Source organism: Dendrobates tinctorius, unplaced genomic scaffold, assembly GCF_039654945.1.
Source record: "Dendrobates tinctorius isolate UK_male_01 unplaced genomic scaffold, ASM3965494v1 ptg000138l, whole genome shotgun sequence".
Lineage (NCBI taxonomy): Eukaryota > Metazoa > Chordata > Amphibia > Anura > Dendrobatidae > Dendrobates > Dendrobates tinctorius.
This window is the reverse complement of record NW_027361806.1, coordinates 21,396,213-21,413,250: the sequence shown is the minus strand read 5'-3', so window position 1 is coordinate 21,413,250 and position 17,038 is coordinate 21,396,213. Positions and strand designations below refer to the sequence as shown.

The window sequence follows — 17,038 nt, the reverse complement described above, 5'->3', positions numbered from 1 at the left end:
GCTTTATTTGATTACGCACCTGTATCTGGGCCTGGATCGTCCTTTATCATGTGGTGCTGGACAGGCAGTGTGGAGGTTGGACCTGAAATGTCTGCATGGACCTGGCTAATCTTTATCTGCGCTTGTCCTCTCTGGTGCCATAGGAGCGATTCTGAAATGCTTGAGGTACAGTGTGCATGTAATGAGGTCTTGCTTTTATACATTTAGGAGGCCGTAATGGCACAGCGAATATAAAAAACGTAGAGTAGGACTCCCCATACGAGACTGCCTTGACGTGGCGGGGTAGCTCAAACAATTGATCAATTTTTTGCTAAATGTCTCATTTTTGAATACAGATTGAAACCTATGTGTGTTTTCACACTTCTTGTATTACGTTCTGACCACAAGCAGCGCTGGCTTCTCCCCCTCTTTTTTTCTTGATATTGGTTTTGTGGCTGACCACCACTGTAGCCGTGCGCGCTGGGTCATGTACGCCATTCTTTCTGTTTTCTCAGTGATTGATCTAGGCTGCTGTTCACATTAAACGGCAGCCCTGCCCTGCCCTAGGCTTTATTTGATTACGCACCTGTATCTGGGCCTGGATCGTCCTTTATCATGTGGTGCTGGACAGGCAGTGTGGAGGTTGGACCTGAAATGTCTGCATGGACCTGGCTAACCTTTATCTGCGCTTGTCCTCTCTGGTGCCATAGGAGCGATTCTGAAATGCTTGAGGTACAGTGTGCATGTAATGAGGTCTTGCTTTTATACATTTAGGAGGCCGTAATGGCACAGCGAATATAAAAAACGTAGAGTAGGACTCCCCATACGAGACTGCCTTGACGTGGCGGGGTAGCTCAAACAATTGATCAATTTTTTGCTAAATGTCTCATTTTTGAATACAGATAGAAACCAATGTGTGTTTTCACACTTCTTGTATTACGTTCTGACCACAAGCAGCGCTGGCTTCTCCCCCTCTTTTTTTCTGTATGTCTATGTATGTATTGTATGAATGTATTGTATGTATGTAGTATATATGTGGTATGTATGTAGCATGTAGTATGTATGTAGTATGTATGTAGCATGCATGTAGTATATATGTAGTATGTATGTAGCATGCATGTAGTATATATGTAGTATGTATGTAGCATGCATGTAGTATATATGTAGCATGTATGTAGTATGTATGTGGTATGTATGTAGCATGTAGTATGTATGTAGCATGTAGTATATATGTAGTATGTATGTAGCATGTAGTATGTATGCAGTATGTATGTAGCATGTAGTATGTATGTAGTATGTGGTATGTATGTAGCATGTAGTATGTATGTAGCATGCATGTAGTATATATGTAGTATGTATGTAGCATGTAGTATGTATGTAGTATGTATGTGGTATGTATGTAGCATGTAGTATGTATGTAGCATGCATGTAGTATATATGTAGTATGTATGTAGCATGTAGTATGTATGTAGTATGTATGTGGTATGTATGTAGCATGTAGTATGTATGTAGCATGCATGTAGTATGCATGTAGCATGTAGTATGTATGTAGTATGTATGTAGTATGTATGTGGTATGTATGTGGCATGTAGTATGTATGTAGCATGCATGTAGTATATATGTAGTATGTAGTATGTATGTAGTATGTATGTGGTATGTATGTAGCATGTAGTATGTATGTAGCATGCATGTAGCATGCATGTAGTATGTATGTAGCATGCATGTAGTATGTATGTAGCATGCATGTAGTATGTATGTAGCATGCATGTAGTATGTATGTAGCATGTATGTAGTATGTATGTAGTATGTATGTAGCATGTAGTATGTATGTAGCATGCATGTAGTATATATGTAGTATGTATGTAGCATGCATGTAGTATGTATGTAGTATGTATGTAGTATGTATGTAGCATGCAGTATGTATGTAGCATGTATGTAGTATATATGTAGTATGTATGTAGCATGCATGTAGTATGTATGTAGCATGTAGTATGTATGTAGCATGCATGTAGTATGTATGTAGCATGTATGTAGTATGTATGTAGTATTTTTTTTTTTTTTAACATTTAACACATTAGCCGGATGATGGGACTACTACTGTCCCATCATTGGCTAATGTGTCAATCACTGTCATGGTAGCAGGCATCGCCCGATGGGACTTGTAGTCCCATCGGACGATGCTTGCACAGACCCCCGGACATCAGCACAGCCCCCCGGCAGGCCGGTACAGACCCCCACAGGGTGCACAGACCACCGGCAGGCCGGCACAGCCCCCCCGGCAGGCCGGTACAGACCCCGGGCAGTCCACACAGCCCCCCGGCAGGCCGGCAGAGACCCCCGGAAGGCCCGAAATGACGGCGCATCATGATGCGCACACACCGCGCATCATGATGACGTCAGGCCGTCAATCAACTGAACTTCCGATTCCGATGCCGAATTCCGATATTGAAAAAATATCGGAAGTCGGTATCGGAATTCCGATACAGCAAGTTTCGGCCGATACCCGATACTTGCGGTATCGGAATGCTCAACACTAGTTACGACCAGTAGGAGCCGCATCGTCGAGGCGGCTGCCGGCCTACAAGAACAGTGTGGAGCGGCTGATTGGGCAGATACTGAGGCCTAAGCTGTCACCATAGAAACCAAGATGGCTGCTGCCTCCTCCGTGTAAGGCCTCATTCAGATGTTAGATTATCGCGAACCGAGTGCTGCCTGTGGTTTCTGGAGCTGAATTCAGCAGTCTGATGGGACTTTCGTGTTCAGTCAGTCCTAAAGCCATGGCTCGCGATATACTGACGTCCGGACGACACCCTAGACTGCAGGATCAGACTACACACAAGTATTGATTGTAGCCTGTAACCCTGGAGACGCATAGGTCTGCACAGGAGCTGCATACACAGAACGGTAGAAGAACTTTAATGACGACCAAGAACATTTTTAATTTTAATAATCTTAATAAAAATATTCTGTGAATCGGTGCTGGATCTCGGGCAGCCGCGTCAGGCTGGTAGCCGGCACAGATCGTGATCCTGTCCACATCCTGACGGGAGCCGCTACAGGGCGAGTGTCGCTCCTAGTGGGTTCAGCTGTGGCGGTACGTGACCCTCCTCTCTGTGCAATCAGTGGATGAAGGTGACCTAATCTCCCGTACACGGAGCGCACGCTGCAATTATTTATTCTGAAGAAATGTCATTAGCTCGGCCTGAAAAAGTAAGTGACCCCCCCCCCCCCACATTATCATCTCCTAACCTGAGTAAGATTTACATCAGGTGCCGCAAAATAGGTGGAAACGATCAACAAATCATGAGATTAGAGAAAGGACACGGCCGAACATGGCGGAGAGGAGTGAACAGCCGACCCCGCTTCACAATGTCACCAAGATCAACAGATGGGTGCCCACCGAAAGATAAGGGCCAGCGATGCCCCCACGTCCAGGAGGGGTCACAAACTCAAGGTAAACTCCCCAGTAATATATGCCGCAGCGAAGGACAGTCTGGATTATCGGACAGTATGGATCACTTGCATTTAATGTTTCATCATTGGTTATTTCCACTTTATATTTTTTGGAGTATACAGGATTAATATACATTCCATGTACAAAAGTATGTGCCCCCTCCACATCCCCCCAGGAGCTTTGCTGACCCGCCATCCATAGACAATAATATGGAGTCGCTCCTCTGCAGATATAATTGCTCCAACTCTAAATGAGAAGGATTTCCATAAGATTTTGGAGGCGTCTGTGGGGATTTTTACCCCTTCATCCAAAGAATTTGTGAGGTCAGACCCTGATGTTGGGGGAGGCCGGGCTCACAGTCTCCATTCTTTGATGGGGCTGAGGTCCGGGCTCTGTTACACATCTCATGTCCCCCCCCTCCCCCCCATGTCTGTATGGAGCTTGTGTACTGGGCACAGCCATGGGGGACACACAAGGGTCTTCCCCAAACTATTCCCACAAAGCTGAAGCTACAATTGTCCACAATGTCTTGTGCTGAAGATGAAGATTTACCATCACCGGAGCTGAGGGTCTTCGGCCGCTCCCTAATAACAGCCCATAGCATTATCCTCCTCCACCATCTGTACAGGGGGCACAATGCAGTCAGGGGGTAACGTCCTCCTGGAATCACCAAACCCAGATCCTCCATCAGCCACAGAGAGAGAAGTGCGATCCATCACTGCACAGAACACGTCTCCTGCAGAGTCCAGTGGTGGCGGCTTTACACCACTCCATCCAACGCTTGCCATTGTGCTTGGTGATGTTGAGGGCACTGGTACCCGCCCTCACCGGCCGTTCTGTCACATGGTAGTAAAGACAGACAGCATGGGTGGGTTTGCTCAACAAAATTTGTGCACAATGGTCGTGGCGTACTAAATCTGTATACACCTTTGACCTTGTGCCAAATTTATCAAGCATCGTGCACCATTTTAGTGCAAAATTAGTACAAAATGTGACAGCACACAAGGAAAGACAAGGATGACAAAGACTGCAACTGAAGAATCAGGGCTCGAATCTCATCACAATAAGTGGAGCAGCGCCACCTAGTGGCCACAGAAAGAGCATGTCAGTAAAATCCGTGGCTAGATCTGGCCACAGACCGGGCAGACTGCGGAGATTTTCAGCCCAGACTGCAGCACGCGACTGAAGCCAAATGTGCTGACAGTTCTAGGAGGAGATGGGGATAAGCGGCCTCCACACACGCTTAGGATCCATTCACCTCTGAAGAAACAAAGGATTGGATAACATTAAAAACAAAAGATTTAGTCCTGTTCTACAAATAAAGATTTACACGAATAAAAACGTAGATTTTTCTTTTTCCCGTCCGGCTGCTGGTCGTATCATACACATTTCCTGACAACAGCCGATAAAAAGTGTAGACTTAGAAATCAATGTATCCAATTCACCAGATTTGCGCCCCAAGGGCGACCTCAGCTCGGCTACATCGGTACCCACAAGCAGCACTGTCACCTGCCTTATATCATCCTGTGGACAGCGCCACCTGCTGGGGATGGGATGTATTATTGATAACGCAGCCCTGCACCACGGATCCTGGATCGCTCAGGTCTTTGCTCAGTTTACGACTTGTTCCCTTATTCTCACAAATCCTGTAGTGTCAGATCATGAAATAACGAGACACTGCTCCCCTCATCGTCCACAGACTCCTCACACTGGCTGCTGGTCTTGCTTCCGTTCCGTCTCCTCCGTCGGCGACTATACACCGGCCGCTCAGACTTCTGCTCACCGTCTGTGTCCCTTATATGGTTCCTCTGATGTAAAGCCTTCTGAAGGCAGCGGTAAAATCTGCAGAAATAGAGAACAGATCAGAGATGTTTGTGGGATACAGCACAATGTCAATTCATTCTAACCCATCGCAACCGGCGATTTGTCATTTGTACCCGTTTGATTTTTTTCCCCTTTTTCCAAAAGCAAGAACTTTATTTATTTTTTTCGTCCACAGGCACATGGAAGGTTTGTACTTTCTAGGACGAGTTGAAGTGTTAAGCAAGACCATTCAATTTACTATAATGTATGGAACGATGAAAACAATTACAAAAAAAAAAAAAAAAAAAAATAATCCTAAAAAGCCCCGTTCCCTCCTCTTTCATAGTGTACGAGGAAAACAAATGGCCAAAAATTATCTTACTTTCTAGCTGTAATCCTTACCCCATGATCAGTTCCTTGCAGTGAAAGGACCCCACGTATAATAACAATAAGGTCAGCAGGACCTGAACACTGTGCCTCCCTAAAATTATCGTGCTTTGGTCAGACGCTTACAACCAAAAATAGGATTATGTATATCTCATTTAGCAAACGCCTCATTGTATGATCAGTGGGATCCGACATCCAAGACCCCGTCAATCCTCAGAATGAGGTGGTTGCAGCTGGGCTCATTAAAGAGGCGGTTACTGATTTTTAAATTGCCCTATCCTTAGGATAGGTGATCAATGTCTGATAGGCCAGGGTCCGACACCCGGCACCCCCGCCGATCAGCTGTTACTGCCGCCGGCTGGAAGTACTCTCTTACAGAGCTGCTCCGTCTACTTGTAGTGGCTGCCACAGAGTACTGCACATCCGCCTCCTATTCAAAACAATAATAAGCGGATGTGTAATACCAAGCCCTGGCCACTACAAGCAGACTGAGCAGCTCTGTAAGGGAGTACTTCCAGCCGACGGCAGTAACAGCTGATCAGCGGGGGTGCTGTGTGTCGGACCCTGGCCGACCAGACATTGATCACCTATCCTAAAGATAGGTCAGTGTAAAGTAAAGAGGACACCCTCTTTAACTTGAATAGAGCCGTGCTGCAGTTGATTGAGGTACCGCTGTGAAGACAAAGGGGCTGAGTGCTGACCGTGCGGCGACACACTCCATCCTCCAGATCACCACGGCGATTCACACTCCATCCAGCTAAACACCTCGGCGACTCACACTCCATCCCGCTGACCACCACAGCGACTCACACTCCATCCCGCTGACCACACGCCATCCCATTGTCCGTCACTCTGCCCTGATATACGATGTATAGATCCCACATCCACACTGAGCCACACCTGACAATCCTCTTCTTGTTCTCTTCCATCTTCTGATTTGCAGTTTGCACTAAGAAGTCGATGTATTCCTCGCTCACCAGACACTTCGCCTTGTGACTCAAGGGCACCTCCAGACAATGTGTGCTCCGCACGGCCTGCGATACAAGAGGAACTCTCAGCCAAATTGGATTTAAAGGCGAAAAACCGATTACAGCAGCGTCAACAATGAACCTCTCTACACACTTGAAATGCACAAGGCGAAACATGGAGCAGATTTTCTCCATCACATGTGAACGCACCTCGGAGTCACAAGATCCTGGGAGATTCAGCTGCTCTGCAATTATTCACCCACTATAAAGGCAGGGCCTCTTCTGGTATGTTGACTTACAGTGGGGGGCGTCAGGTGATCTCTGTAACCAAACGTCCAGGGTCAAAGGACCATTTATCTGGTCAGCCAGACCGTAACCTCAGTAGCCGACACCCCCACAACCAGAAGAGGAAGCCAGGAAAACGACAGGGATCACACCAGTAGCATTAAGATGACGATGCAGGGGCTGGGTGGGTTTGTTTTATTTTAGAACCGCCATGTTCCCATCTCTACAAGCTATTTTGCTAGTGGACAACTCTTTGAAAGGAAAGCTCTGAGCAAAAACCAATATTAGTACTATGTGTTAAACTGCTGCAGCCACGTCATACAGATAGCAAAACATACAAATGCAACTTGCTGGTAACAATGAGATAACATTCACCTACATCATGCGGTGATTTAGCAGCGGCACAGCCTCATATTTGGCATTATCAAATTGCAGCCCCGGCCTAAAGATGACGTTTTTATTCCTCATCTGATGCTGGATTTCTCCAGTTCTTCTCCAGTGTATCACTGCAGAGACAGATACTTACCATTATAATTTTCCCTTTCTTGCCGACCGTTATTCCAGAATTCCTGAACCCCGAATCAATGGCGACCCCGTACTGTAGGGAGTGCGAGACACAGTGTTAATATCAGAAATTATTCATGCCATAATTTGCATTGAAAAAAAAAAAAAATAAATATAGCAGGGGTATCTCTACCAATAACGAGATGTGTATTTTGTAGCAGATTGGTACGGACCAGTTTAATTAAAACTTAACTTTTAATCAACCTTTAAAAACATATATCAACAAAAAGTGCCATACAAAGTGCTCGTGCTGAAGTGAATAAAAATTGTTCAATGCCGCCTGAAATAAACCATATAGGACCATAGGGCACTCGTTATATCATTTACAGCAGCCTCTTAGTGTTGCATACCTGTAGGGCCTCAGTCCCTCAACCCAGATATGACGTAGAATAGCCTATAGCTCCACATATAAGTTGCCCTTTTATGGTTATTATTGTTTTCTAGGCTCCAATATAGTCCGTAAAGGACATTAATAAACCAAAAAGTGAGCCACTGTACAAATATCCAACACCCTCAGAAAGAGATTATAAAAAGTCTCCTTTAAATTACTGACCACATATCTCCTTTCTAGTGTATAAATAGATCATGTACTTATCTCAGATATCGTTGTTTTTCATAGCGATACCCGAATACTGCTCACAGCAAGGGGGCTCCACATGTCAGCGAATCGCTGGGTAGCTCGATTCCCTCTGTATATCTCCCAACGCGTTTCATCTACCACAAATTCATCAGGGGAGTAGTGGCATTTGTGTCCGGTGGCATTGCGCGCCATATCGCGCTCTCATTATCCTTTATGTACATTCAGAAGTCCCGCGGTCTATCCCCATTTCCGGACGCCGGGGCTGGCACTTCCGGTTTTCATCTTACTTAGACCCCTAGACTCCTCTCCTGCCCCACTTCCTGGCATGTCTAAGGGCCGAAGACGTCACATCCGGTGACGCGTATTAGCTGGATCATCTGCCCCACTTCCTGGGTTCGTCTGAGTATCGGCGGCGTCACATCCGGTATAAACAGCGATGTAAACACATCGCGTTCATGTGACTCGCCCGTGCCCATGGCAGCCAGACGCTGTTGTGCATATCTACTTAAAGCGTTAAGCATCTCGTTCCCTAGAGAGGGGCTCGGGCCGGAAAAATTATACACCTATTCCCATATCAATATAACAAATATCGGTGGCTTGGAGAAGTGTATAATTAGAAGAAATCAGCAAAACTCTTTTCTATCTTTTGCTGATAAACCCAAATAGGGGACATTTTCATTGCATTCCTAGATCCCAAAAATTTTTTTACACCATAATCAAGATACAAAACGTATAGTTCAACTTTCCAGAGGAAAAAATATCTACCAGATAATAATTAAAATGTTATGTTGGTTAATAGATGTTGCATGATATATACTGGGCACCACGGACCTTTTTGGGAAGGATAGAGAAGGGTGCTCACTAGATCTTACCCTATTATGCCCTCTCTGTATGTCACCTACCTAATGCGGAGGTTGGCACCCTAATTCCTGCGCAAGTGGCGCCCCCACTCAACGGCGGCTCTCCCTATACTTTGATGGCCCTATTAAAGTCCTCCCTACAAGAAGGAAGAATAGGTGAGAAGTTCATTAAGTCCCTTAAGATGTACTGTTCGTAGTGAGAAGATCCAGAAAGTTTCTCTCTGAAGGATTCGCTTATCCCAATCTCCTCCTCTTTGATTTTTTGGGACTTTTTCAATGCCTATGAAACTGACGGCCTTAGCATCCCCATTGTGGGCCTGGTTGATGTGATTCGCCACTGGTGTGTCTCGTTTGTTTATGATGTCTCTGTGGTGCTCTCTCACTCTGAGCTCTCTCTTGGTTTTACCAACATATTCTAAACTACATCTACATGTAATCTTATATACAACTCCAACCGATCTGCAATTGATAAACTGCTGTATAGGAAAAGTTCTTCTTGTGACACTACTGCGGAAAATAGTGTCCTGTGTAATTGATGCACAGTATTTGCAGTTGCCACACTTATAGCACCCTTTGGGTTGGATACCCAACCAGGTAGGCCTACTATTAGTGTTTAAGGAAAAATGGCTACGGACTAATCTATCCTTGATGGAACGACCTTTTCTAAACGTAATTTGTGGGGTACCAGATATAGTCCCTAGAAGGTCTTGATCCATGAGGAGAATTGGCCAATGCCGTTTCATAATTTCCCTCAGGTCATTGGCTCCATTGGAGTATTTTGTTATAAATCTGATCGTTCCTTCGTCTGTGTTTTTCTGTTTTGGGATTAAAAGCTCTTTTCTGTCTCTGACTGCAGTGGTCTTATATGCCTTCTTGAGGATATCATCCGGATATCCACGCTCCAAAAACCGAGATCTCAAATCATCGGCTTGTTCCCTGAAGTCTCTGTGATTAGAGCAGTTCCTTTTCATTCGTAGGTACTGTCCCTTTGGAATGCCTCTTCTGAGTGGGGCCGGGTGACTAGAGTCCCATCTCAGCAGAGAATTAGAGGAGGTCGGTTTTCTAAAGGTTTTGGTTATTAAACGGCCATTCTCTCCTCTTTCAATGCTGATATCTAGGAAGGGCATAATAGAGAAATTTCAATATCATTTAAAGGAGAGGAAACACAAGTTTTTTATTCGAGATTTACAGGAGTTCTGTGAAAACAAAGCCTATACAGTTACTAAAACTAACCGTACACAAGATACCGATATATCTTCCTCGGAGGCAGAATATTCTGACTCCGAAGTTAGATTTAAACACGGTAGAGGAAGAGCCAGAGGGAGAGGTGGCTCACGCGGTGGGAGGGGAGTGGGTCGAGGCTCACCACAGAGTGAGCATTTTTTAGACTCCAACTACCCTTTAAGGAGCAGATTCAACAGCCGGATCCCCAATTGAACAATCATATTATCAATCTATCCTCAAAATCCCTTAGTAGTGAACAGATGGCGGTCCTAAGTAAAGGAATGTCATTTGTGCCTACCTCTGACTTTGAATGTTTTGAAACTACCAAAGACCTCAATTTATTCGCCCGGAAATTAAAGTGGAAAAAGCACTTCATTAATGCTGATAAAAAAAGCTGCGCTGAATTGGGGATCAATGAAGATCTGTTAAATGATGTTAGATTTCTGTATCATCTGGGGGATGTGGACCCTAATGAACAGGGTAAAGGACCCTTTACAGCACTAAAGAATAAGAGCATACGCATGCCACCTACCAGCAGTGATGCTGGTGCTATAGATGTCTTTCTGAACCTGGTCTCTAGGGATTTGATGGAACTAGAGAAGAATAAAAAACGTAGATTTCACAACCTTTCCAAAAAAGAAATGGATGGGTTGTTAGATCTAGAAAGAGATAAGTCTATAATAATAAAACCATCAGACAAAGGGGGTAACATAGTGGTGATGGACGTGGCCCAGTACAAAACACTTTGTTACTCCCTATTACAGAGATCCATGGGTTATGAAAGGCTTAAGGGTAACCCTACAGAATCCTACGTGAAAGAATTGAAAGGATTAATTGATGGAGCTTTTCACTCTAAAATCATTGATAAAAATGAGAGAGAATTTTTGACACCAATGCATCCAGTTGTTGCAACCTTTTATGCTTTACCAAAAGTGCATAAGGGTCTAGTCCCCCTAAAGGGAAGACCAATCGTCTCTGGGATCGGGAGTCTAACACAAAATTTAGGACTATACATGGACCAAATTTTAAGCCCATTTGTCATTTCCCTAAGTTCATACATCCGAGACACCACGGACCTTTTAGTGAAACTTGACAACATTGATTTGGACACCAATATGATATTGGGTTCAATCGATGTAGAGGCCTTATATTCATCCATTCCCCCCACATAAAAGGTCTAATGGCTGCGGACTACTATTTAAAAACTAGGGGTATCCAGTATTCTGAACATAATCAGTTTGTCATCAAGGCCCTTGAATTTTGTCTCACCAGGAACTTTTTCCTATTCAATGGAGAGTACTTCCACCAGCTCAGGGGCACCGCGATGGGCAGCCCATGTGCGCCATCGTATGCAAACTTGCTCCTGGGTTGGTGGGAGGAAAACATCGTATTTGGAGAGCACACGGATGTGGCGGAGGACAGGATTGTGCTCTGGCTCCGCTACATTGACGATGTGTTCATAATTTGGAAAGGAGACAAGGAAGGGTTTGGTAATTTTGTAAGAGGATTGAATAAGAATGATCTGGGCCTTCAATTCACTTTTGAGGCTGATAGACATAAACTATCATTCCTAGATATCAGCATTGAAAGAGGAGAGAATGGCCGTTTAATAACCAAAACCTTTAGAAAACCGACCTCCTCTAATTCTCTGCTGAGATGGAACTCTAGTCACCCGGCCCCACTCAGAAGAGGCATTCCAAAGGGACAGTACCTACGAATGAAAAGGAACTGCTCTAATCACAGAGACTTCAGGGAACAAACCGATGATTTGAGATCTCGGTTTTTGGAGCGTGGATATTCGGATGATATCCTCAAGAAGGCATATAAGACCACTGCAGTCAGAGACAGAAAAGAGCTTTTAATCCCAAAACAGAAAAACACAGACGAAGGAACGATCAGATTTATAACAAAATACTCCAATGGAGCCAATGACCTGAGGGAAATTATGAAACGGCATTGGCCAATTCTCCTCATGGATCAAGACCTTCTAGGGACTATATCTGGTACCCCACAAATTACGTTTAGAAAAGGTCGTTCCATCAAGGATAGATTAGTCCGTAGCCATTTTTCCTTAAACACTAATAGTAGGCCTACCTGGTTGGGTATCCAACCCAAAGGGTGTTATAAGTGTGGCAACTGTAAATACTGTGCATCAATTACACAGGACACTATTTTCCATAGTAATGTCACAAGAAGAACTTTTCCTATACAGCAGTTTATCAATTGCAGATCGGTTGGAGTTGTATATAAGATTACATGTAGATGTAGTTTAGAATATGTTGGTAAAACCAAGAGAGAGCTCAGAGTGAGAGTGAGAGAGCACCACAGAGACATCATAAACAAACGAGACACACCAGTGGCGAATCACATCAACCAGGCCCACAATGGGGATGTTAAGGCTGTCAGTTTCATGGGCATTGAAAAAGTCCCAAAAAATCAAAGAGGAGGAGATTGGGATAAGCGAATCCTTCAGAGAGAAACTTTCTGGATCTTCTCACTACGAACAGTACATCTTAAGGGACTTAATGAACTTCTCACCTATTCTTCCTTCTTGTAGGGAGGACTTTAATAGGGCCATCAAAGTATAGGGAGAGCCGCCGTTGAGTGGGGGCGCCACTTGCGCAGGAATTAGGGTGCCAACCTCCGCATTAGGTAGGTGACATACAGAGAGGGCATAATAGGGTAAGATCTAGTGAGCACCCTTCTCTATCCTTCCCAAAAAGGTCCGTGGTGCCCAGTATATATCATGCAACATCTATTAACCAACATAACATTTTAATTATTATCTGGTAGATATTTTTTCCTCTGGAAAGTTGAACTATACGTTTTGTATCTTGATTATGGTGTAAAAAAATTTTTGGGATCTAGGAATGCAATGAAAATGTCCCCTATTTGGGTTTATCAGCAAAAGATAGAAAAGAGTTTTGCTGATTTCTTCTAATTATACACTTCTCCAAGCCACCGATATTTGTTATATTGATATGGGAATAGGTGTATAATTTTTCCGGCCCGAGCCCCTCTCTAGGGAACGAGACGCTTAACGCTTTAAGTAGATATGCACAACAGCGTCTGGTTGCCATGGGCACGGGCGAGTCACATGAACGCGATGTGTTTACATCGCTGTTTATACCGGATGTGACGCCGCCGATACTCAGACGAACCCAGGAAGTGGGGCAGATGATCCGGCTAATACGCGTCACCGGATGTGACGTCTTCGGCCCTTAGACATGCCAGGAAGTGGGGCAGGAGAGGAGTCTAGGGGTCTAAGTAAGATGAAAACCGGAAGTGCCAGCCCCGGCGTCCGGAAATGGGGATAGACAGCGGGACTTCTGAATGTACATAAAGGATAATGAGAGCGCGATATGGCGCGCAATGCCACCGGACACAAATGCCACTACTCCCCTGATGAATTTGTGGTAGATGAAACGCGTTGGGAGATATACAGAGGGAATCGAGCTACCCAACGATTCGCTGACATGTGGAGCCCCCTTGCTGTGAGCAGTATTCGGGTATCGCTATGAAAAACAACGATATCTGAGATAAGTACATGATCTATTTATACACTAGAAAGGAGATATGTGGTCAGTAATTTAAAGGAGACTTTTTATAATCTCTTTCTGAGGGTGTTGGATATTTGTACAGTGGCTCACTTTTTGGTTTATTAATGTCCTTTACGGACTATATTGGAGCCTAGAAAACAGTAATAACCATAAAAGGGCAACTTATATGTGGAGCTATAGGCTATTCTACGTCATATCTGGGTTGAGGGACTGAGGCCCTACAGGTATGCAACACTTAAGAGGCTGCTGTAAATGATATAACGAGTGCCCTATGGTCCTATATGGTTTATTTCAGGCGGCATTGAACAATTTTTATTCACTTCAGCACGAGCACTTTGTATGGCACTTTTTGTTGATATATGTTTTTAAAGGTTGATTAAAAGTTAAGTTTTAATTAAACTGGTCCGTACCATAATTTGCATTGGTTGCTGTCTGTAGTAGCGTTTCTCTAAATCTAACACAAGCCCAAAGGCTTATATAAGGTGAATTACAGATGTAGCAGAGCTGTGCTTGTCATAGAAACACTGACTTTTCAGTAAGTTAAAGGGATCGTCTAGGAAAAGGGCCAGTTCACAAGACTGTAGTGGACATATTTTTCTGTCTAGCCCGGCCAAAGATCTCCTCCCCCAAACTAGCAGCCGATATATATGGTTGTGTGTATTAGCTTTTAGAAAGGCACAGCTGCTTTCTTTTAGTCACAGCTGCAGCTCGGTCCACAGAGCTCCATTAACATGAGTAGACCTGTCCTGTAATACCACTTATAACCCGAGGACAGGTTTGTTTCTCTGCAGGGAAGGATGTGGCAATGTTATTTTTTAATCTTTTAAATTCAATAATAGAAATGGAAGTTACTAGATCATAACAGTGTAAAAGTGCAAACTCTGCTCTGCTACATCTGACCATGTGCACCTGTAATTACCAGTAACTGTGCATCTTGCAGTTCACGACACTGTACATGGAGAACGAAGGGTTCAAATTTCAGCACCGCATCTCCTGTTGCCTTCTGAAGACCTGAAATCTGAACACAAATGGGGATTAGATTTATGAAAGTAAATCCTATCACAGCGGCCCAATTCCAGGACACCTGTCAATCAGCAGGAAGCAGCTGTGATCTACCCAGACTCAGGACCAATCCTCTAAGGCTATGTGCACACGTTGCGGATTCTGCTGCGGATCCGCAGCAGATTTAGCCCTGCGGATCCGCAGCAGTTCTGCTGACATGGTACAGTACCATGTAAGCCTATGGCTTTTAAAATCCGCTGTGCACATGGTGCGGATTTTTCTGCGCGGATTTGGTTGCTGCGGATTACAATCCGAAGCATGTCAATTGTTTGTGCGGAATCCGCAGCGGTTTCACACCTTTAACATTGTAGAGGTGTGAAACCGCAGGCTAAACTGCAGATAAACCGCAGGTCTTTTGACCTGCGGATTTACCTGTGGATTTTGCCAAATCCGCGCTGAAAAATCCGCAGCCCAATCCGCAATGTGTGCACATAGCCTAACAATCAATGTACATACCAGGGGTCAGTATAACACTGACGAGAACTACAACACAGTCCCATTAATGTGAATGGAGCAGAGCTGCAGTGCCCTGCAGAGCGAGTATACGAGAGAACTACTCTGCAAGGAATACTGTGAAGGAGCTGTAGCACTAATATTAGGATGGTGAAGGCTTTGGAAGTTGAACTCCCAGAATCCATGATGACAAATTTCTAAAATGGTCACCAGCACAGATCATATACTCCCTGCCCCGTACTGCTCGGCGCACACTCACCACATCTTCTCTCATGCAGAAATCATGAGTTACAAAGAGCCACGAGCAGTTCTGCTTCTGAACTGAGGACACATCAGGATTCTGTGGGAATTTAATGGAAAAATGTACAATAATCAAAATGTAAAGAAAATAGAAAGTCATAAACAAGAGCTAAATAGGTCAATCAATAAAACATGCACGTCAGGCGACAGCCGGTCCCGCAAGAGCAGCCGGCACGTAACAGCCGGTCCCACAAGAGCAGCCGGCACACAACAGCTGGTCCCGCTAGAGCAGCCGGTACGTGACAGCCGCCACGCGGCAACCGGTCCCGCAAGAGCAGCCGGCACGCGACAAACCATCTGATCGTACAGCAGCTGTCAGATTCTAGCTGTTCCATTCATTCCTTCAGGAATCATGATTATTTCCTGATGGAAACTTTCTACCTGTAGAACAGAGTGAGAACAAAACAAGCAGCCATAGAATGATCACTGGACAAAGACTGCATCACTCTATGAAACCTCCAGAGATCAGAGTCATCAGAAAAGTTTATGTTTAGAAAAACAGCTCACTGGATGCAGAAAGTACTGTGGAATAAAGTGACTTCTGTAGTACGGACTGAACCCAGGGCGGCTCGCCCTCAGATCCCAGCCCCTTGAGGATGCAGCATGTGCAGGTTGGGCAGACAGCGACTGTGTCAACACCAAGAAAAGGTAGATGGAAAACGCCAGGAACAAAGGGAAGCCAGCAGACGGTAAGTGCCATCTCCCCATTTTTGCAGGGCAGCAGTAGTTATTACACCTCTGATATATGCACTGAGCATTTATTGCAGGACACATCTGTAAGGAGACTGTACTCCTGTACTCCACACAGCTGACAGAACAGATAATCTGTCGGACCTGGGGCAGCCTCCGTGGATGCCGCCGGGGTCATAAGACGTCGGAGCCTTCACCTCGTCTATGAGGATGATCCTCCCGGAGCAGGAGCTGGTGGTGAAGTAGCAGTTCTGCCGGTTGAGGTCCCGCACGATCTCCTCTATGTCCGCGTCCACACTGCCCTTCTTACTGAGGTCGGCCTTACGCGAGGCCTGCTGCTTCCAGTGTGTGAACAGTCCCCAGGAGCCAGAGGACGGAGGCTGCGGATCCTCCTGGTGATCAGTCGTTACCTCCTCCATACTGAGGGATCTCTTCACATCAGGTGGAAATCTCCACAACACAGATTATAGGGGGCTGACGAGGACCCAGCGGCCGGTACTGGTCCTATACGTCCCCCTGCAGCAGTGTCTGTCACAAGTCTACTGTGGTCCCTGTAAGAACTAAGCAGGGTGACATGATGGGACTGGGGTCACCGGATCCTTCACAGCAGGTCTTCATCCAGAGCAGGGTCCATTGATCAGGGGCTTCTGTCCCCATATAGTTAGCCAGGCACGTTTATCCCCTGCTCAGTCCTGAGGGCAGCAGCTCTCACATCTCAGGCTTCTTTCTTCTTTAGAACTGCAACATCAACACGTAACACCCCCTGGAGGCCGCCATGTTAGCTACGGAAGCTCCGGCTGGGTCAAAATATCTCCATTCCGCTATCATTGAGGGTGTGCGTGGACCACGTGACGGCAGCACGATGAGGC

The 17,038-nt window shown here is 45.2% G+C and overlaps 1 protein-coding gene across 2 annotated transcripts; it reads right to left on the bottom strand.

The window, feature by feature from the left end:
* Nucleotides 1–3,488: 3,488 nt before the first annotated feature.
* TYW3 (tRNA-yW synthesizing protein 3 homolog) lies at nt 3,489–17,036 on the bottom strand. 2 transcript variants are annotated; one of them, XR_012220150.1, is made up of 7 exons: nt 16,367–17,036; nt 15,439–15,519; nt 14,584–14,682; nt 7,403–7,474; nt 6,524–6,657; nt 4,947–5,275; nt 3,489–4,693 (listed from the first exon to the last, which is right to left on the bottom strand). XR_012220150.1 is itself a non-coding variant. In XM_073544797.1 (6 exons), exons 1-6 carry the CDS (start codon nt 16,586–16,588, stop codon nt 5,071–5,073), a joined length of 813 nt encoding a protein of 270 aa, XP_073400898.1. In that variant the 5' UTR covers nt 16,589–17,036; the 3' UTR covers nt 3,489–5,070. The 2 variants fall into 2 exon arrangements, 1 of the variants encoding a protein (XP_073400898.1); XM_073544797.1 differs by having other exon boundaries at nt 3,489–5,275.
* Nucleotides 17,037–17,038: the final 2 nt, after the last annotated feature.

Excerpts from the sequence above, each read along its gene's own strand:
- TYW3 (XM_073544797.1), bottom strand. The coding sequence starts at position 16,588 with ATGGAGGAGGTAACGACTGATCACCAGGAGGATCCGCAGCCTCCGTCC. Across the intron at positions 6,658-7,402 it reads AGAAAGGGAAAATTATAATG|GCCGTGCGGAGCACACATTG; the intron begins GTAAGTATCTGT and ends CTTGTATCGCAG. Across the intron at positions 5,276-6,523 it reads AACAAGAAGAGGATTGTCAG|ATTTTACCGCTGCCTTCAGA; the intron begins GTGTGGCTCAGT and ends CTATTTCTGCAG.